We start from the raw sequence: 22,824 nt of genomic DNA, 5'->3' as shown, positions 1-22,824 counted from the left end.
TGAGTTTCAGTTGGTGCAGCTTGAGGACGTTGACAAGGTGCTTGGACAGGTTCGTGCAACCACTTCTGTGCTGGATTCCTGCCCTTCTTGGCTAATAAAAGCTAGCAGGGATGGAACAGCCGGCTGGGCCAGGGAGGTGATTAATGCCTCTCTGCGAGAGGGGGTGGTCCCTGGCTGCCTGAAAGAGGCAGTAGTGAGACCACTCCTGAAGAGACCCTCCCTGGACCCAGAAAATCTTAATAACTATAGGCCGGTAGCAAATGCTCCATTTCTGGGCAAGGTCCTGGAACGAGTGGTTGCGGGCCAGCTCCAGACACTCTTGGATGAGACCGATTATCTGGATCCATTTCAGTCGGGTTTCAGGCCTGGTTTTTGCATGGAAACAGCCTTGGTCGCCCTGTATGATGACCTTTGTCGGGAGAGAGACAGGGGGAGTGTGACTCTGCTGATTCTCCTTGATCTCTCAGCAGCTTTCGATACCATCAACCATGGTATCCTTCTGGGGAGACTGGCTGAGTTGGGAGTGGGAAGTACTGCATTGCAGTGGTTCCGCTCTGACTGGGCAGGCCGCCTCCAGAAGGTGGTGCTTGGGGAACATTGCTGTGCACCCTGGACTCTCCAGTATGGGGTTCCGCAGGGGTCAGTTCCGTCCCCCATGCTGTTCAACATCTACATGACACAGTTGGGTGCGGTCATCCGGAACTTTGGAGTGTGTTGCCATCAGTATGCTGATGACACACAGCTCTATTTCTCCTTTTCAGCCTCTTCAGGTGAGGCTGTCAATGTGCTGAACAGGTGCCTGGCTGCAACAATGGACTGGATGAGGGCTAATAAACTGAGGCTCAATCCAGACAAGACTGAGATGCTGCTAGTGGGTGGTTCTTCTGACCAGATGGTGGATGTCCAACCTGTCCTGGATGGGGTTGCACTCCCTCTGAAAGAGCAGGTTCGTAGCTTGGGGGTTCTCCTAGAATCATCTCTGTCACTTGAGGCTCAGGTAGCCTCGGTGGCACGGAGTGCCTTCTACCAACTTCGGTTGGTGGCCCAACTACGTCCCTATCTGGACAGGGATAATCTGGCTTCAGTTGTCCATGCTCTGGTAACCTCCAAATTAGATTACTGCAATGCACTCTACATGGGGCTGCCTTTGAAGACGGTTCGGAAACTGCAGCTTGTGCAAAATGCAGCAGCCAGATTGGTAACAGGGACCAGACGGTCCGAACATATAAAACCAATTCTGGCCCGCTTGCACTGGCTGCCTGTATGTTTCTGAGCTCGATTCAAGGTGCTGGCTTTGACCTATAAAGCCTTACATGGCTTGGGACCACAATACCTGATGGAACGCCTCTCCCAATACAAACCCACCCGTACACTACGTTCAAGATCAAAGGCCCTCCTCAGGGTGCCTACTCCAAGGGAAGCTCGGAGAATGGCAACAAGGGAGAGGGCCTTCTTAGTGGTGGCCCCCAAATTATGGAATGATCTCTCTGACGAGGTGTGCCTGGCGCCAACACTGTTATCTTTTTGGCACCAGGTCAAGACTTTCCTCTTCTCCCAGGCATTTTAGCATGTGTTTTATACTGTTTAAATTTTTAAATTGTGTTTTAAATTGTTTTTATAAGATCTGTTTTAAATTATATTTGTTTTCATGTTTTTAGTTACTGTAAACCGCCCAGATAGCTTCGGCTATGGGGCGGTATACAAGTATAATAAAATAAATAAATAAATAAATAATTCAGAATGCAACTGCTGGGGGATTGCAGGCACCTACTGGACAGCGCCTGTGGTGTTACCAATGAACATCACCCACCAACCTAAACGGAAACCCCATCAGCAGCTGCATTCAGAAGCAGGGATTCACACAGAAATCAAAAGAGAGGCTCATCTCACAAGAAGAGATGCCTGGATCCAACAACAGGGTTACGATCAAGCAGAATACAATTGATTAAAATAAGAATTGCAAAAAATAAAATTGTCGCTTTGCTCAAGAACCCAAGCCGGAGGTGGGGGGGGGAGAAGCTCATAAATCCAACCTGAGAACACTGTAGTTACGACTCTGCCTAAGGCTCTTAAAATATCTTGTCGGAGCCCCGTGACAACATGTCTTGCACACTCAAGAAAAGATAGGAACTTGTTTTCCCAGTGAAGTCTAAGTCACAGAGAAGCCGTTTCAGAAGTCTCCGATAACACAGGCGTTCACATTCCTAAGGCCGCCTGATAAGAGCAGAGGGTCATAGCAGATTAAGGCCATCGGTAACTTTCCTTCTCAAACGTTGTGCAATACTGAGCAGCCACTGACAAAACACAATTTTTGAGGAGTGGGTCAGAATCCAAGCTAAACATTCCAGTTCCTTGCGGGTCACTGACAACCATCACCATTACAGATGGGTGAAAGATTCTAATTAGAAGCTGTCGATAAACACACGGGTACCCTTTTCACCCTCAATTATCCCTGCAAAAGAATTTTAAAAAATAGACACCACAGCTAAAGTCTACCCAGAAATCCTTTTCCTTTGCGTATTTGTACGTCAATCAACTGATCTATTAAATATCAATTTGCCAGTAATAGTCAAGTATTCTAGCATGCTTGACAGATTGAACTGCTGCCTACTTAGCAAAACAGCCTTTGTTTTTGTTTGCGTTTTTTAAAAAAGAATAGCTTTTTAAACAAATACCTACCTTAAAGAAGTGTCTGGTGTTCCAGGATTAAATGAGAAAACCTGTTTCATGCATTATTAGATACCTTGGTGAGCATCATTCTAAGTTATAATAGTTTGTTATATCATGCAAAAAGAGTTAAATTTCTTTGTTTCAGAATCAGAAAACTAACTGGCTTTTGTATACAGCCAGCACACCAAGCCCGCTGATTTAAAGTTATATTTTTGTTGTTCCAATAAAAATTGATACCTTAAAAATACTTCACCATTATGTGACGGGTCAACTGGACAAATCTTTTTGATATGCCCTATCCTATCTCGGATGTGTGGGTCCAAGCAACGGTTACTCAAGAGAAAGAATAAGGAAAAAAACTCTGCTTACGTTCAAAGTTCTTTTTCACGCCTACATTTTTTCAATACCAACACCAAGTCAAGGAATATGTAAACAGATTCCTAGGCAGAACTGGCCTTGCCGTAAATTGAGCCAAGGACAAGGTAGGAAGAGAGAAACTGGTTTTATTGGCTCTTAGGGTGGAGGATGAGATTTGCGAAGTTGCAAAAGCTGAGACCTTGATTCAACAATTCCAAGAATTTGCACTGGGAGGGGAATGTGGAGTAGATAAGAAAATACAAAGGAAGAGAGACATAGGTGAAATTACTATATCCTACATGCCTCTCTTAGGAGAAAAACATAAGTGAATTTGGCTCCTGGGTCAGTCCAACCTGAGCTGCTACAGGGAGAGGTATGCAAGCTTTTGGGCATCACAAACAGCTTTATCACATTTCCATTTCTGTGTGTGATGAAACATTCTGTGGAACTCAAAAGCTTGCATGTGCATATATAAGACATATTTTTAAAACTTCCAACAGCTCATCAGACAAGTTTGCTCCAGATCCGAGAAAGATGCAGCAAATATTCATTAGTAAATAGTCACCGGGAGATCAGGATAGTGGACCAGATTTGTTCTTAACTTTAAAAACTGCTAACAGGTTTTATTTACAATTCAGGCACATGCGAAGTTCTGCTAAACAAAATCAACTTAGGCACTAACAAAGCAAAGATATTTCTCATAGCAAAACATTCACTATGCAACAACTGATATCCATCACTATAATAAATATAGAACAAGCCAGGTTGAACTGGTGTTAATTCTAAACCACTATTTTTTCCACCATCCACCCCTTTCACCCCCCCCCAAAAAACCCACCCATTTTAGGAACACCTCATCTATGAATATTTGCTCTAAATCCCTCCCACTATCCCAAAAGAGACATCACCTAATAAACAATTTTCGTCTTTGGGATTGAAATAAGCAGCACCATAACCATCTGTGCCATCTCAAGAGAGTTGAGGAGATTATAACCATCATCTTGCATTTCCCCCAGATAATATTTTCACACAATTGGAGCTATGATCCCTCCCCCCCCCAACAGCCCTCAGTATATCACGTTCGGTTTTTAATACCGTTGGATTTAGAGATTAAGCCGCAAGAATCCACCTTCAAGAAAACTGAGGAGCCAACTCAGAAGTGGGAGATAGCCCCCCCAAAAACCCACAAGGGTGGTATAATAAATGGCAAGCCCCCAAAATAAGCCCTAGAAGAAGAGGATGCGGTCTTGGGACAATTGCAGCTTTGCAAGCCAACGGGAACAGATGTTACCTCCGTGCCACCTTGGAAACAAACATCCGGATGACGAAAGGGAAAATGTAAATGTAGTGACCGATCGGGAAGTCCCTAGTGCAAGTTATGCTTTGCCACAAACTCGCCTGGTGGCCCCAGGGAAGCCATTTTCTCCTGGCCTCTGCTCCACCCCCCACAGCCTGAAATATGGAAATAATAAGTCTGCCTTCCTTACAAGGGCGGTTGTTCAGGATACATGAAAGGGCTTTCGAAAGCTGTTCGCAGAATCCCACACACGCGTATTCAGAAGTTAAATCCCTGCAGTGTCCGATGGAAGTTAAATCCCTGCAGTGTCCGATGGAACTACACCCCTTATTAAGTGTGTTTAGGACCGCAGCACAAAAGTGCTATATTTTATGCCATTTTCCTATGAAATAATCCAGGAAGCTTGATCACAAAATTCCCATTATTCCAGAGTGAGTTCATGTGTAAAAGATTCAATAAAACAAGCCTCAGAAAATTCTATGTAACTCCAACGCTACATAATTATTAGAAACAATAACAGTTATTAGATCTCTTACCATAAGGTCACAGAGGAAGATACAACTATGTAAAAAAGCAGTATTAAAATCAATTAAAGCTATTTACAACCAAAAGAATAGTGTACATTTTGCACCGGTCCTTCCCTAAAATAAATATTCCTCCAAACTGTTGCACCCCTTGTTATTTGAGACTCTCAGCACAGGGGTCACAGCAAGAATATCACAATGAAAAATTAGAAGAGTGCATCCTATGTATTTCTTAGTTTTGAGTTTTCTACATTTTTTTAAAAAAGGGACAGCCAAGGAAAAACAGAATTAAACAATCAGATCAGCAGACTTATACATACACATGCGTATTTATCACTAGTCCTATTCAGGGAAGACCCACTAACTTAGGTTCATTCAGTTCAGTGGATCCACTCTGCATAAGAAGTTGTTAAATACAACCCATAAGCAGCAATCCTAGGTGCACCTGCTCAAAAGCAAAACCCACAGAATTCAGTGGGGACTTAATTCTGAGTAACCAAATGTGCATTTGCTGCAAGATTTTTGGGGGGAGAGGAGCAATTGAGGGTTACTTTTAATCTTGAGACTACAATTGACTTTAATACTGCTTCACACTAATTCTTACTAAATTCAAGGTTCTAGTCTTGGTGTACAAAACCCTATCGAGTTTGGGACCAGGATACCTGAAAGACCGTCTTATCCCTTATATAGTCAATCACTGTGTTCTGCAGGTAAAGGCCTCCTGCAGATACTATCCTATCAAGAGATCCGTTCTGCACAACATAGGAAACGGACCTTTCGTGTAGTGGCACCCACCCTTTGGAATTCCCTCTCTTTAAATATTAAGACAGGCGCCATCTCTGTTACTTAAGACTTTCCTCTTTCAACAAGCCTTTTAAGTTGAGATGTTATCCCAGTCTACATCTGTGTTCGAATTGCTTTTTAATAGGTTTTTAAACCTCTTTTTTTAAAAAAAAAAAGTTTAAAAACCTTTTTTTAAAAAATATGTTTTTAAAGCATTTTTTAGAAATATTTCTAAATATGTTTTGTTTTAATATATTTTAAAGTCTGTTTTTATGATGTTTTAAAGTGTTTTTAGTGCTTTTGTTTGCCACCCTGGACTCCTACTGGGAGGAAGAGCAGGATATAAATCAAATAATAAATAAAACAACTCGAGATAAAAAGGATGCATCTCCCCACCCCACTATAAACTTTTATCACAAGGGTGGGGCTACTCCCAGCAAACTCTGTGCCCTCTGCTGTAGGGGTGACTTGCAAAAGGAGAAGTAAAGGGACTTGAGACTTACCTGTCTGTAACTTGTCAAAGCGTGGGCTGCCTGCACATGCTCAGAGACAACCTTGTGTTGCACATGGAAAGACAGACAGGCTTAGCCTAGCAAGAATAGCTGTCTGGAATTTGTCAAGGCACAAGCCATCTACCCATGGTCAGAGGCAACCTTTACTAATCCCATGCACCACATTTTGCATTTAAAAATTAGGAGTAACCAACACACACACACACACAATCGTGTATTTAACTTGGAAGTTGAGTCCCGCTGTATTCAATGGGGAGTATTCCCAACGATCATCATGGTCCTAAACAGGTCTACTCAGAAGTAAGCCCCACTGAGTCCAAAGGGCGTACTCCGAAGTATAAGACTGCAGCTCAAGCGTATGTAGGATTTAGCTTTGATCTGCAAAACGAACGCCTACACCTCTGGCTGCTTCGAGTATTGCATTGCAATATGGTTTTGCAGATTAACAGATTCCTTCATTTGGCAGTCGTCTCCCTTTTACATCTTGGCCGCTGAATTATTCTCAAATACCGCTTCTCAAAAAAATTGCACTGCGTCTTCATTTGCTGATAGCAGTGACGCACGGCGCTTTCAAAGAACTTAAAAAAATAAAATAAAAGGGAGACGATGTAGTTTACTTATTGAAGAAAAGCACATAAAGTCACCAAGGAACAACGTTCTAAAAACTGTAAGGATTTTTTTTAAAAAATGCTGTTTGTTACTATCTGATGCTTGCTGTAGCGCTGCAAATCCTTTGAAAATTAAATAAAAGTATGTTTTCAGAAAGTTAACTGAAATAAATATATAAAAATCCCCGAGGAGGGAAGGTTGCAAAGATGGAGAAGGGCCTACGTCGCCGCTTACCGGGTTGTCTCCCTCTGGTTGCACATCCACCAGCGTGCAAAGGCTCCGCGCTCCGTTCATGGCAGCCTCTAATCAAACCCTGACTCCTGGTGACACTTCCTCCCAACTAAAGGGGGAGACAGCCACGCCTGCTCCTTATATATTGGACACGCCCTCTTCCCCTGCCCCCTCAGCCACACCCCTTCGCCACCTCCCTATCCTTTTCTCCCTCGCTTGCGCGCGGGCCCTGACCACGCCCACCCTCCCTCCCTGCTTTCCCTCCCTCCGCACTGTTGTCTCCGAAAGACCGAACTCGCTCGAAGGCCCGCCCACCTTTGAGCTCTCCTCCATTCCCCCCGCCCGCCTAATCTCCCCGCGCATGCGCATTTGGTTATTTGTCTTGCCCGAAATTTGTGTGTTCACTATTTATGCATTTATTAACGAACGATTTAGTTACTTGCAGAAAGAAGTGGGGATAAAAAGTTGGGAGTAAGGAACGCCGATAGAGTCAGGATCCCTGCTGTCCAGCCCATTCACCGCAGTAACCCTTCTGTCATTAACTGATTATGAATATTAGTATTAACTAATATTTAATAACCATGCTAATAATAATAACTGCTATGGATTACTCTTATTAAGCATTGGTAATTTGTCACTTACTGAGTACATTGTAGGATGAGCTGCTCCTCATCTTCAGGTAGATAGACTGCTTCTGTACAGGGAGGATCGCTTTGGTTTCCAGAGCATCCAGATACAGCATGAGAGATACTGGGTTGCATCCAATACTAGTCCTGTTCAGAGCAGACCCACTGAAATTAACAAACATTAATTGCAGTGGGTGCGTCACCTTGGACAGCTCCTTGAAAGTTCAGGCTCAAACCCGGAGTGGATTCCACTGCCCCGCTGACACGGAGCCACCAGCCACGCCTGTTGATTCTCCTTGACCTCCGAGCTGCTTTTCATACCATCACCTTCAGCATCCTTCTGGAGCCCCATGGAGCCTTCAATATGGGGTGCCACAGGGGTCAAGCCAGTCCCCCATGCTGTTTCACATAAAACTCCCACTGGATCAGGCCGCCTCAGGTTCTCACAATGGCCACCCAGATGCCCCAAAGGGAAGCCCACAAGCAAGGCCTGAGTACAAGAGAAACTCTCCCCCATTTGTGATTCCCAGCAATGGGTATTGAGAGGCATCCTGCCTCTTAACAGTGGAGGCGAACCTAGCCATTGTGGCTAGCAGCCATTGATCCTCCAGGAATTTGTCTCATCCTCTGTTAGAGCCATCCAGGTTAGGGGCTATCCGTATGACACTGCTGAGTGGGGGGGTCACATGGAGATTTGGAGTGCGATGTCATCAATAAGCTCTTGATTCTTCTTTACATCTTCAGGCACAGTGGCAGATGTGCCGGGCGGCTGTCTGGTTTTGGCAGCGGACTGTATGAGAGCCAATAAACTAAAGCTCGGTCGAGATAAGACTGAGGCACTCTTTGCGGGCAGTTCCCTAGACTGGATGGGTGGAGGGCAACCTGTGCCGGAAGGGGCTGCACTTCCCCCTAAAGGAGCAGGCGCGCAGCTTGGGGGTACTCTTTTGGGTCCACATCTGTTGCTGGAATCACAAGAGGCCTCGGTCGCTTTGGCTGGTGGCCCAGCTGCGCCCGTTTTATTTCTTGATCGATTTAATTTAGATCTCACAAGCCTTTTTACTATGTACCACAAGATATATTTTGTTCCTCTATATCTGCACCACAACTGCAACGCCGAGCTACATCATCACTACTACACTATGGGAACTCATTGCCACAGGACAGTGCTGGCTATGGGAAGTCTCTGGCACAGATGAGAGCCAGCGTGATGTAACGGTTGAGGTGTTGGATTATGACCTGGGCTCGATTCCCCACTCATCCATGAAGCATCTTGGGACAGTCGCCACCTCTCAGCCTACCCTAACCTCACAGGGTTGTTGCAAGGATGAAATGGGGAGGGGGAGAGTCAAGTGCACCACCTTGAGCTCCTTAGACAAAAGGTGGGATATAAATGTAAAAAAAACAATGGCTTTAGAAAAGGTTTTTGCATGCTCCACAACAGAAGGGTATTTATGCTGCAACGTTTTTGTTGCAGACAAGCCGAGACCTCAGGACCCCTGCTCTAAGTGTGGATTATTCCTTCTTCTGACTTTCTTCCTTGATCCAAGAAATATTCTGGGAGGCAGAGACCTGTTGCCAAAGAGCTGCCACATTACTGATTGAAATCCAGCCCTCTTTACCTCCATGAACACCTCCCTGCCACCAGAACACCCAGTCTCTCCCAGTACCCCCATTTTATTCCACCCACCCACCTCGACCTCAGTTTTGCTGCAGAGATTACCCCTGTCTCTGCATTTTGTCGGACATTCTTTCCTCTGCAAAAACTGCTTTGATTCCACCCACAGGAAAACTGATTGCCCACCCGCTGCCTCCCAGCAGTTCCATCAATTTTTCAGCATTCCGTGATTGCCCTTAGGAGGCTGGCGAACATGTCATGTCATCAGAGAAGGTCAGCCAATAGGAAATGGGGAAGGAGAAAAGAGCTTGCAGAGAGACAAAGGCCTTTTTTGTTTAAGCCGTCACACACACACACTCAATATATATATTACACAGAGCAACTCTGTTCTTGCAACTTCTGTCCTGGAACTCATCCAGCGGGGTTGTTTTTATTTTTGTTTGCTTCTATGCATTGCAAATGCCACTGCTAATGATAGTTTGGGACAAAACAACACTGTGACAGGCAGAATGTCAAAAGGTGCAGCTTATCCTCATCACTGCAGGTCCATGCTAAGGGAAAAGCTTCACCCACTGATTTTCTGCCTGCCATGCAGTTACTAAAGGCGTGAAGACTCTTGCCTTTAAGAACATTTTTTAAATGTAGCAACCTCCACCCCACAAAAAAAGATCCTTGCCCACAGCTCTGGCTTTTAGCTGTTTTCCAAGTGATAACATTGGTCTATATAGAGAGATAGTTATTTATAGTTATATTCATGTTATTGTAAGCTGCCTCGTACATTTTTAAATGGACAGGAGGCATAACTTTAAAAACTTTAATAACACTAAAGAAGGTGAAAGCCTGCATTTGCTAGATCAATCCCCCTCAGTATTTTCGTCTGCAAATCTTCACATCAAAATAGTCTGCATTTCACAAATATTTGTTAGATATTCAGTATATATTTCCTATGCAAATTTGACAGCCCACTCCAAGAGATTTGAATACTTGTCTGCTGATACGCAATTTTTAAAAAAATTGTTGCTTTTAATGAGCTGGGCTGTAAGTTTGTTTATTTCCTGTGCATGCTGATTTCGATCCAGGCGAGTTACTGGAATTCAAAATCATATAAAGAAAGATGCCATTAGTGTTTATCACCGTGTATGTTAGCAAACATGTCCCTAAATATCTCAAAAACGTATCAAGGTTTTGTCAACATGCTAATTTATCCAACTGAGTGAGGTGGGTTAAGTTACAGGTGATTAATCGCCGATCATTTTTTTTAATCAGCTGATAACACAACTGAAAACATTTCAATCCCATGCCAGTGTATATTAAAAATAAATAAAAATCAAAGCCAATATATCACTCTCTGTCACTTCCAGAATAAAGGTTCATTGGGGTGTATGTTCACCCCACGTAACATCCCGAGTGCCCCAGATGACAGTCCCTTCAATTAATAACCCCTAACTGTGGTGTGATCATTTCCCTGGTTTTTAAAGATAAACTACCTTTCATGAACAACTAAAGGTTTGTTCATGCGTTAAACTGAACAAATGTACAAGGGTTTGTGTGTACAAGGTTGTACACTTGTGGGAAAGCATATAAACTTGTACTGTGCACACAGGTACGCAGACTGCACGCTCCTCCTTGAACGTTACATGTGAATAACGGTGCGCGTGTACAGCCCATCTATTTATGGGCCACAGATGCATAGAGTGCACCTTCATTGCAATGTGACACGTGAACATCCCTGAAAAGCTGTTGGGGAAGGGCCCTAGCTGAGTGGCAGAGCATCTGCCTTGCACGCAGAGGGTCCCAGGGTCAATCCCCACCGGCATCTGCAGGTAGGACTGGTAATGCCTGAAACCTTAAGGAGCTGCTGCCAGTCCATGTAAACAATACTGAGCTAGATGGCCCAAGAGTCTGATTGGTTATAAGGCAGCTTTCTAGGCATTCCTACAAGAGCTTCAAAGACTAACAAACTTATGATGGCATAAGCTTCCATGGACCAGAGTTCCACTTCTTCAGAAGCCGAATGAAGACACTGCCTTGAAACTAAAAAGAGCTCTGCACCCCAGATTTCAACACCTCTGGTTTGAAAAAAAGAGGGGAGGGAGGTGAAGGATCATATCTCTTTCTCTCGCCAAAGCATCGACAGCTAAAAAGACCCCCTTCTGAAAGAGGGAACACCTTCAGGGACTGGCACATAAAGCTGCCACAGGTAGAGGTAAAATCCACAGGTAGACTGTTCCTGTCCATTCAGATTCTGCGTAGCAAACACGGTCATGAAAACTGTCCTCGTCCACAGCAACCTAAGAGCAACGTTGCTCCCTCTTTAGGGAGAACTAGAGGGGAGGGGGTTTTGCTGACTGGGGGGGTCAGCTATGAGCTCCCCCTGCTGCAAACTGCTTGAGAGGTCTCCAGCCAGCCCAATTCTAGCTCACCCAGGAGGCAAAAGGGGCAACCAGGTTTGGCGTATCAATACAATACGGTTCCTTCTATTTATTATTAAATGTATTTATTAATTGGTCTCCCGCCCTTCCTCCCAAAGGAGCCCAGGGCGCCGAACATCAACATATTAAAATGGCACGATGTAAAATAAAAACAAAAACAACGCATTTAAAACATTCTACCAAAATTTAAACCGTCTAATAAATATTGAGAACATCCAAAAAACATGTGAAAGCATCCTCATCCATTTGGGTTCTGGGCCAAATCTGGCGCAAGGTGTGCCCGTTGCCGACTTGGGACGCTGAGGAGACTCTGACAGCAGCAAAAAAGCAAAAAGAAGATGCCTCCTGCCTGCTTGAAGACTTACCTTTGGGCAGAAGACCCTCTTCTCCTCCTCCTCTGGACCCCTGAAGTGCGGATGCCACCAGCTTCCACCTGCTTCTCGAGCTGGCACGGAGAGCCGTCTAGAACGGCTCCAGAAGGCCATCTCTCCTCTCTTGCAAGGAGCATCTGTCAGCAACCACCCTCTGCTCTTCCTCCTCACCCTCCTGAGCTGAGGAGCCAGTTGGTCGTATCTCCACCTCAGCAATGAGGTGTGTCACTTCCCCCTTGGCTGAGTCCTCCTCTTCTCCTGAGGAGGCTTTAATTGCTACGTTCCTTGGAAGTTGCCTCACTTTGGCCCAGTGCTGGAGGTTTGCTGGGGAGGGAAGGCCGCAAAGACATGTGGGTTGTCCACGAACTGGGGCAACCAGATCTCCCTCGGGGAAGTTATTTCACGGCCAGCCCTAGGGATGGTGGGGGGGGGGGAGATTTCCTTGAGGTTGCATGGAAAGGCGAGCCTGGCTAATTTGCACTTTCCAAAACAATGTGAGAAGAACCAGATCGGAGGCATCTTTCCAAATTCTCTCTGAATTTTGAGATGGCAATGCTCCAACCAGTGTTGACAAACATGCATATATTAGGGGAAAGTGTGCTCAAAAATGAATGTGAGTGAAAACAACACTATTAAATTAGGAGAAATTGCTTGCAAAAATGTCTACATTAGTCAAAACTGCACACAAAAAATGTGTTTAGTAAGAGAAATTCTCCCTAAAACGCTGGAGAACTTTAATGAGGATTTTAAAAAAATAATGATGCAGAAGTGTGGAGAACCAAATTTAAGACTGGAAAAAGTAGAACTAACTTTTCCATCCCTAATAAAAATGCATTACATGAGTGGAAATTGCTTGCAAACGGCATGTACATCTATACCTACCGTTCACCCAAAGGTCCCAGGGCAGGTTACCATCATTTTAAAATACAACATTAAAAACAATTTTAAAACAACCTACTCAAAACTGCATACAAAAAAATTTTGTTTATTGGGACAAATTCACGCTAAAATGCTGGTGAATTTTCGCAAGGATTTTTGTTAAAACTGCAGAAATGCGGAGAGCTGAATTTAGGAATGGAAAAATAGGAGAGAACCAAAACTGACACATCTGTCAGCCTCCATCCGTAAGATTAGAATCAGGGCCCTTCCCAAGAAGCTGATTGTTGGAGGATTCGGGACAGGCCAAAGAAAATACTTCTTCACATAGCACATCTTTAAACAATAGACACCCCTCCCAAAAGGGGGAATGATGGCCAGCAGCTGGGATGGCTTTTAAAGAAGAGCCAGTGTGGTCTAGTAGTTAAGGCGCTGGACTACGACCTGGGAGACCAGGGTTCGAATCCCCACACAGGCATGAAGCTCACTGGGTGACCTTGGGCCAGTCACTGCCTCTCAGCCTCATGAAGACCCTAGTCACAGGGTCGCCATAAGTCGGAACTGACTCGAAGGCAGTACATTTACATTTTATATGAAGTCCTAGAGGGATAAGGCTATCAATGGATATGTTTGCCAGAACAACAGTCTGAATAGCAAGCTGCCTGCAATCGCAGGTTGGGAGAATGCTGCTGTTGCACTTATCCCCTCCTTTCAGGCTTCCCATTGGGGCGTCTGGGCAGCCACTGAGAGAACCGGATGCTAGACTAGATGGGCCTCTGGCTTGATCCAGCAGCCGGGCTGTTCTGACGTTCAATTCCCTTACGTTCATGGGGCAGGCCGCAACTCAGTGGTAGAGCATCCGCTTTGCACGCAGAAGGTCCCAGGTTTGATCCCTGACACCTCCAGGTAAAAGCTGGGAATGTCCCCTGCCTGAAAACCTGGAGAGCTGCTGCCAGCCAGTGTACGCACCACTGAGCTAGACGGATCATATGGTCTGACTTGGTAGACGGCAGCTTTCCATCTTCCTATCCGGCAGAGGCAGAGATGCTGAAACGTTGAGACCTTCAGATGCTGCCGGACTCCAACACCCAACCTTATCGCTGACCGTTGTCCTCGCCAGCTGGCTGGGGCTGATGGGACTTAACAAGCAGAAATTCAACAGGTAACACTCTTTTCAGAAACAGGAAACTTGCCCTGTTGAATTTCTGAAGGGCAGATCCCTGCTGACAAAAGGTAGAGACAGCGGGTCACCAAGCAAAGGGGGGGGAGGTGCCAATCCGGGACCTTCTATTTGGCAAGTGTGTGATGATATATGCCAGCGACTGGCAGCTCTTCCTATGACACTCAAGGTTGACTAAAGGCACCTGTTGAAGCTGCACAGTGTGGTGGAATCTCAACTTTGCCCTGGCCAGCTGGGCAAACACTCCCAGCCCATATCACGCCACTTCAGCAGCTGATAACTGGGGCTGTTTGGCCAATTATTGGTTTTCAATGAGCAAAGGCGAGGAGGCCCACAGGTGCAGTTATCTCTTACGGCTAACCAGGATGTGAACTTCTGAGGTGCCAAGAATCCCCCCCCCAAAAAAATCACTAGCCTAGCCTCAGCCAAACGCTAAAAGTATACTGCTGATGGGCTTCTGATGGGTCATTTGCAGGAAAGCAGGCAAGGTTTTCTGACTCCCAGTTTAATTTTAGCTGTTAATTCATCCCGCCCTTCTTCCAAAGGAGCTCAAGGCAGCCAACGTCAAAATGTTAAAACAGTACCATTTAAAACCAAATAAAACCCAATTTTAAAGCCATCCAAAAACATGGAGAACTTTTAAAAACATTTAAAAGCAATCACCTACCCTCAATTTCACGGTTGCCATGACCAGTGTCTCTCAGCCATCAAATGCCTGGGTAAATGGGAATGTTGTTAAATTTCTGCAGAAAGGCAGTCATGACTTTCGGGCAACGTGTATACCTGAGCCTCAGTGTTCTCCAGATGAAAAACGGGGCTTCCTGTTTAAGGCTGCTGCTACACTTCGCTTTTTTTCCTTCTCCCCTCTTCCCTCCGGGCACCATTTCCTTTTGTGCTGTGTCTTTCAGACTGTATGGCTTATCACTGATATCCTTCTAAGCCAGTCTGGAAGGCTTTTTCAGCAGAACAGCAGGTTCAAAATACTTTAAACAAACAAATGAATCAACGAGTGTAAGCTGCCACATGACTGGATTATTTCCCACCCACGCCCCTCAAGTCTTTCTCTGCATTTTTTCACCTGTAAAATATCTATTTATTATTTGATTTATATCCCACCCTTCCTCCCAGCAGGAGCCCAGGGCGGCAAACAAAAACACTAAAAACACTTTAAAACATAACAAAAACAGACTTTGAAATACATTAAAACGGACTTCCGGGAAGGGTGACTTCGCTTGTGCCTGCTTTTGAGACGGGCTCCTGCCTCAAAAGAAGCTTATTCAGATATAAATCAGTCAGAACATTTTTTTTTTGACTGATGAAATTTCTCCCGGGCAGGGAGAAACGTAGAGATCAACCTCAAAAGCCTGTTTTTGTTGGGAGGACTGGATTTCATTAATTTATGAGAAAAGGTCCAGCCAGCAATGCCGGACGGACTTCCGAACAAGCTCTATCTGATTAATGCGATACGTTTATCTTTTCTTCAAAGAGAAAATGGACTAACAGGCAAGCACCCTTCTTTCTATTATTTTTTTTACTTGGTTTAAATTGTTGCAGCAAAAAGAGATTTGTCAAATGAATCAGCTTTAAAGAACTTCTGGGTGAGCTATAACTCTTCTCTGTTATTCACGAAATTAACAGCTTATCTCTGTTTCTATTGCAAAAAGCTGTCCAGGAAGTGCATTCTAAAGATATAAACAGAAGAGGGATTTCTATTCCGAGGAACATTATATTGTCTGGGACTATTCTCTTTTTGGTCTATTTTATTTTGACGAATCTGCTTCTTCACGACGCCACTAACTGTTTTGATGCTGGGAACTAAATTTGTTTTGTGTTCTTGAACATAGAGAGATAAGGCAGGCTGCTCTGTTTATACTGTGATGTCATCAAGCCTGGAATATTAACCCAATTGTTGCTGAAATAAGAAGTGGTTCTTCTTTATTTTTGTTTTGTTTTGTTTTCGTGGTTTTAAAAATGGCAATCAAGAAAGTGGCTGAGAATCTGGAAGTAATTATGTTTCAGAAAATAATGGATGAGATTGAGATAACGAAACAAACCCTGCGACAGGGCAGTAAGGAGCTGAAAATTGAACTGAGCAAAATGATGCAGGAGCTTAAAGAAATAGGGGATCCTGTGAGAGAGGAGAATGAGATCAGAGATGAGAAAAGAAAAAATAAAGGGAAGATACAAGCCCTGGAGATTGGAACAAATGTGGAATTGGAAAAAGATCTGGAGTTTATGGATATTAGAAATAAAATCTACTGTTTGGAATTTAACGTTATCTCTGAAGAAATTAATGAAGATATTAGAGATAAAGTTATCAATGGCTTGGATAATCTTCTGGACTGGAATGACGTGATGGAGCTTGATATAGAGAAAATCTATGGAATTAACTGCAGCCATGTGACAATGGAAAAACTCTCAAGAGATGAGCCAGTGCATTTTGTAAAAAAGAAGAACACAGATATGACTTTACAACAATATTTCAGCAACTTATTCAGAATTGATGGCAAGAAAATATTTGGGATAGAGGAAATTCCCATCAGACTCTTATTATATGACTATGGCTATGACAGCAAGATTATTATGGAATACTGATAATGGAAGATTGGACACTGAAATTACTGGACTTAACAGGACTATTGAAGATGGAAGATGGAATTAATATGGATAATGGAATAATGGCTATTGAAATTATTGGACCTAACAGATTTTGATGAGATGGATTAATCCATATGTTTATTTGGACTATGGTTATGACAATAAGATTATTATTATTATTAACGAGATGGATTAATCGACATGTTTATTCGGAGAAAAATTGATAGATATATTTCTTAAAGAATTGAAACCTCTCTTTGACTTTTTGTGGAAAGAATAAAGTAATGTTTATGAGATTTGATGATTAATTAACTACTGGAGGAAAGTGATTTTATAATATAATTTAAGAGACAGGATTGTTATATATTGTAGACCTACAACTGATTTGATCTGCAACAAATGGGAAGTCAACATTTTATTTTTTTGTTTAATCATTTTTGTTTTGTTTTGTTTTTTGTCTTTGAATGTTTTATGATTTTGTTTTGTATGTTTTATGAAAATTTGAATAAAAATTATTGTAAAAAAAAAAGAAATACATTAAAACAAAACATTTTTAAAAACATTTCTTTTAAAAGCTTCCAAGACATCTTAAAAAAGAAAAAAGGGGGGAAGGTTAAAAACATTAAAACAACAAAAAAAAAGGTTTACAAACATTTCAAAAAGCAATTCCAACACAGATGAAGACTGGGATAAGGTCCCAACTTAAAAGGCTTGTTGAAAGAGGAAATAGGAGTATTCAGGGATGAGGGCCTAATGCTGTAGTTTTATTAGGCTAACGGTTAATCTGGACCTCCAGTATGTCCGCTCACTCCATCACAGTGGCACCATCCTAGCCACTTCAAGCGTTGAGTGTTGGGGGTTTTTTTATGCTGATCCTTTGCACAAATTAGGGAAGATAAATGCAGCCCTTTCCAGACCCATCCGGCCTGCAGTTGGCAACCTGGTCATGCTTTTGGGGTGTGGGGTGGGGAGAGACTGCCCCCCCACTTGGCTATGATGTCACCCCCAGAGAGGAGGAAGGCGAGCCCTGCAAAGCCAGCTGTGCAATTACTGCCCTGATTCTTTGGAGTCTCAAATATCGTTCCCCCTCTGTCGCAGCAGGCTGAGTTGAGCATTTTTGCCCTGTGAATCACCCAGGATACATTAAACATTAGGCCAAAGGTGGTGTTTACCAGATCCAAGACAGATGGGCAGGAAGACGCAGAGAGGTCATCTTCTTCTCTCTCTTTGTGACATCCTCTTCTCTCTCTCTCTTTCTGACACCCCTATTTCTCTCTCTCCATCCGACATCCTCTTCTCTTTCCGACACCCCTTCATACTCTCTCTCTGCACAGTCATCTGGAGTCTTAGACCCCTTACTTACTTGGGAGCAGGGTGCCAGCAGGGTCCCAATGTCTCCAGCATCCTACGAGCCCAATCAGCATGGAGGGGGAGTGTGTTAGCCACTGAGAAGAGCCTTCTAAGTTCCTTCCTTATCCCTTTCCTGCTGATTGGAGCCAATCAGAATGAAAGGAGGTGAGCCAGCCACTGAGAAGACTCTTCTCAGTAGCTAACACACTCTCCTTCCACCCTGGTTGGTTTCTAGGGACATCTGTTGTTGTGGGAGAAGACACGCGTGGGAAGGACTGAGGAGCGTGGAGGTGATGAGAAGGAGTGAGCAAGCAAGCAAGGGAAGGAGGGAGGGTGTGTGGCATGACTATCATGAAGGGACCCACTTCTGGATCTGCCACTACACTACTGCCTCCAGCACCCACCCTCTCTCTCTCTCTTTCTCTTCCTCTTTCTCCCCATCTAGCCACCTGCTGTGGGAGGGATAGAGCACTCTTGCCCAATGTCCAAACTGACTGCTCGCAGCGGGCTTTTGAAATTAGGCTGAGGGCGACAAAGCACGCACCCCTGGGTTAGCATGTCAAACTAGGACTTGGGGGAGCCAGATTCAAACCCTCACTCAGCCTTTGTGTGGCCCGCTGGGCCAGTCATTTCCTCTCAGCCTTCCCTCCTCCCTCACAGGGTTGTTGTGAAGCTGAAAAAGGAGAAAGGGAACGATGAACGTTGTGCCTTGGAGGAAAATCAGGACAGAAGCGCAATCAATAATAATGCCACTCTGGGCTCGTTTGGGAGGGAGGGATATAAAATTAATAAATAAATAAAATAAATAAGAAATAATTATAACAGACGGTGCCTCTGAGGATGTGCAGAGAGCCATTCCCTATGGTTGTCCCCTTTTAAAAAGAAAGCAGCAGAGGTTCTGTGCCTCCAAGGGTTGCTTTACAGGCAGGAATCCAACCAGGTGGATCAAAGTAGAAGAGCCTGAGGGGCCTCTCTCATGCTCCCCCCATCTCCGCCACTGACACACAGTGCACCTCTGGTCATGGTCCCTCACTTGCCTCCATTTCCCTTGTGTTTAAAACAAAAACAAACAAGGAAATTAGTCATACTTTTTTTCCTGGATTCCTTCCCAGAGGGCTGTTGACTGGTGAACTTTTGGATAGTGCGTCAGATGCTTCAGGTGGCTGCTGACCTGAGTTACGTGAATGCTTCAGGGCTACGGTGGATGCCTCAAGACGACGAGGAGCTCTGTTGACCTCCTGGAAGGTTTCTGGCTGCTCTGTGGGCCTGCCCCCTTCCCTTCCATCCTGGGCCGCTTGTCTTGTTTGATTGACTGTCGTTTGCCCAAAGGTGGGTTTCAGAAAACCTGAACTTACGCCTTTTGGTAGGAGTGCTATGCTGAGGCCGCGTCACCTTGCTATTGAGATTTTCCCCACCAGGTTTTAACTTTTTATTAACCGTTGAAACAGATGACAAATATTGATGCATACATCGTGGAATCGAACACGTAAAAAAGAATCCCGTCCCATCTGATCATACTCAACATGCAACCGAGCGGGATGGAACCGTTGGCTGGTGTCTCGAGTGCCGACTTGCTCCACTTCTGGATTTGGCCTGGAGCATCGGCAGTGGAGCCCATTGGGTGCTGGAGCTTTGCCAATCAATTAATTCCTCTTAATTCCATAGAAAAATAATAAACTTAATAACCACAACAACAATCAGCAGCATCTACAATAACTTCTTTTTACCTTTAAAATCAAACGGCTACGTATTCCTAAAATATTCCCCTCCAAGCACTTGGACTTGCCTCACTAGCCTTGCCATTATGATGTGTTGCCTGGATATTCCCTATCGGGGTTGCCAACTGACCAGGAGGTGGGGGGAAAAAGCCCACCCAGCTTGCTCTTGTGCTTCGTGGCAGCAGGAACTGGGCGTGCGTACACGCACGACACATTTAAAGCACATTAAACCCAGCCACCCAGGCCACATAATCCTGGGAACTGTAGTTTACCCCTCACAGAGCTACAATTCCCAGCACTCTTAATAAATTATCATTCCTGGGATTCTTTTTTGAGGATGGGGTGGAGATGTGCTTTAAACATATGGTGTGTACACAACCTAGGAATTGAGGATACAAATATTATCACCTGCTAATGGCAGGAGAGGCAGCTGCCATTTAAAGGCACCGCTGCAGCAGTTAGTTACAAAAATTGACAGCACTGACTGGCAGCCATTCTTCGAGGTTTCAGGCAGGGGACCTTACCAGCCCTTACCCAGAGATGCCATCGGAGACCAAACTTGGGACTTCCAGCATGCAAAACAGGCGCTCTACCACTGAGCCACAGTCCTTACTTTGAAACCAAAGAAGAAACTCTTCAGCTGATGACTGCAACAGCCTGAGTGTCCACGTGAGCTGACAACCATCACAGGCAGCTCCTAGCACAGTGAAAAATCATTGCAAAAACTGCTGAAGGCATCTGAGCAAAGAACTGCTCCCAAGGTGCCCCAAAGGGACGCTGTGCCTGAGCGGTCCATCTGGATGATCCAGTGTGCTTGTGGCAAGCAGACAGAGCAATCCCAAACTGGCTCCACCAGATACTCAAAGCATCCAATCCCAGCTCCGGATGCTATTAATAAACCCAGATCCTCGGTTTTCTTGGATTTTGTGCGTATCCTAGCAGCCAGGAATGTGATGATGTCCCTGGCCAGGTGCAACCTGGCACAAGGTGGATTTATTTCACTGTGCAAACTTCCCTTGGAAAGTCTGACAGCAGGAAAGGCTTGTGTCAAAAAAGGAAGCAACTTCAAAACAAAACAGACAGAGAGGCCCCCGTGGTTTTAAACACCTCCCTAACAGGCAGAAGTGCAACAGGCAGTGCTTTTGCCAGCATTCCTTACAGGGAGAGGGAACATTTTGATTTTAAATGCTCAGTGTTAATACTATGATCTGCTTAAGTTTGACACATTTCTGCATCAGTTCGCAACTTTTGTTTTGAAATCCTCCTGAAAATTTGTCAGCGTTTTAGTGTATATTACTCTTAATTATTTTATTTATTAAATTAATATCCCGCCCTTCCTTCCAAAGGGAGCCCAGAAGGCAAACAAATGATAAAACACTAAAAATAAAAAATAAAAAAATATTTAAAAACATTTTTAATACAGATGCAGACCAGGATAAGGCATCTACTTAAAAGGCTTGTAAAGAGGGTCCAAAATATACACATTTTTGTATGCAGTTTTGCTGACATGCACATTTTTGCAGCAATATCCCTCCAAAGAGCTATAATTGATTTGATTTGATTTCTTACCTGCTCTTCACTATCAGGTCCCAGGGAGGGTTACAACAATTTAAAATTCAATATCACAGGAGTAGAGTGCACATATTTGTATGTTATTTTTCCAGCTTTAGGCACTCTTTCCCCCAATGTATACATTTTTTTTTACTCATTTTTTTGGTTGGAGAACTGCATTGCAACGTTTCAGATAAGTATCAATTTCAAAGGATTGCTGACTTTCGCTCCACATATTGTTTTGGGTTGTGCAAATTGGGTAGGTTTGCATTCAAATGCGAATGGAAACAAATTTTCTTCCCTGCCCCTAATTTGCTGGTGGAAAAATTTAATATGTTACTTTGTGGCTTGTGAATGTCTTGTAAACTGCCACTTCCTATTGTGTGGAACCAAACCTGTTCGCAATAACATGAATTGCCTTGTAAGAAAGGGAATAGTTGTGGTCCAAATGAGAGAAAGAGAGAAAAAGATCTCAGGGAGTTTTAGACCCCTTACTTTTTTCAGAGCAGGATCCCACTTGGGTCCTTATGTCTCCAGCATCCTACAAGCCAATCAGCACGAAAGGAGAGTGTGTTAGCCACTGAGAAGAGGATGATAAGGGAGTCAAAGGTGTACTAAAGAACGATAAGGAGATTGCAGAGAAGCTAAATGAATTATTTGCATCTGTCTTCACAGTGGAAGACATAGGGCAGATCCCTGAACCTGAACTAACATTTGCAGGAAGGGATTCTGAGGAACTGAGACAAATAGTGGTAACGAGAGAGGACGCTCTAGGCTTAATGGACAATATAAAAACTGACAAATCACCGGGCCCGGATGGCATCCACCCGAGAGTTCTCAAAGAACTCAGATGTGACATTGCTGATCTGCTAACTAAAATATGTAACTTGTCCCTCGGGTCCTCCTCCGTGCCTGAGGACTGGAAAGTGGCAAATGTAACGCCAATATTCAAAAAGGGATCCAGAGGGGATCCCGGAAATTACAGGCCAGTTAGCTTAACTTCCGTCCCTGGAAAACTGGTAGAAAGTATTATTAAAGCTAGATTAACTAAGCACATAGAAGAACAAGCCTTGCTGAAGCAGAGCCAGCATGGCTTCTGCAAGGGAAAGTCCTGTCTCAGTAACCTATTAGAATTCTTTGAGAGTGTCAACAAGCATATAGATAGAGGTGATCCAGTGGACATAGTGTACTTAGACTTTCAAAAAGCTTTTGACAAGGTACCTCACCAAAGACTTCTGAGGAAGCTTAGCAGTCATGGAATAAGAGGAGAGGTCCTCTTGTGGATAAGGAATTGGTTAAGAAGCAGAAAGCAGAGAGTAGGAATAAACGGACAGTTCTCCCAATGGAGGGCTGTAGAAAGTGGAGTCCCTCAAGGATCGGTATTGGGACCTGTACTTTTCAACTTGTTCATTAATGACCTAGAATTAGGAGTGAGCAGTGAAGTGGCCAAGTTTGCTGACAACACTAAATTGTTCAGGGTTGTTAAAACAAAAAGGGATTGCGAAGAGCTCCAAAAAGACCTCT

At 44.1% G+C, this 22,824-nt stretch overlaps 1 protein-coding gene across 2 annotated transcripts in view; it reads right to left on the bottom strand.

The window, feature by feature from the left end:
* Positions 1–12,156, bottom strand: part of TUFT1 (tuftelin 1) — a 39,902-nt gene extending 27,746 nt beyond the window's left edge. The window contains exon 1 of one of the 2 annotated variants that reach the window (XM_061606582.1): positions 12,022–12,156. In XM_061606582.1, coding sequence (XP_061462566.1) covers positions 12,022–12,141 — 120 coding nt within the window. In that variant the 5' untranslated portion in view covers positions 12,142–12,156. Of the gene's footprint in view, positions 1–6,986; positions 7,106–12,021 lie in introns of those variants that run through there. The other variant, XM_061606583.1, reaches the window with a different exon arrangement.
* Between the last annotated feature and the right edge of the window lie 10,668 nt (positions 12,157–22,824).

The sequence above is a fragment of the Rhineura floridana genome, chromosome 22 (assembly GCF_030035675.1).
Source record: "Rhineura floridana isolate rRhiFlo1 chromosome 22, rRhiFlo1.hap2, whole genome shotgun sequence".
In the NCBI taxonomy this organism is placed as follows: Eukaryota; Metazoa; Chordata; class Lepidosauria; order Squamata; family Rhineuridae; genus Rhineura; species Rhineura floridana.
The sequence above is the reverse complement of the archived record's forward strand: the minus strand, read 5'-3'. Positions and strand labels throughout refer to the sequence as shown.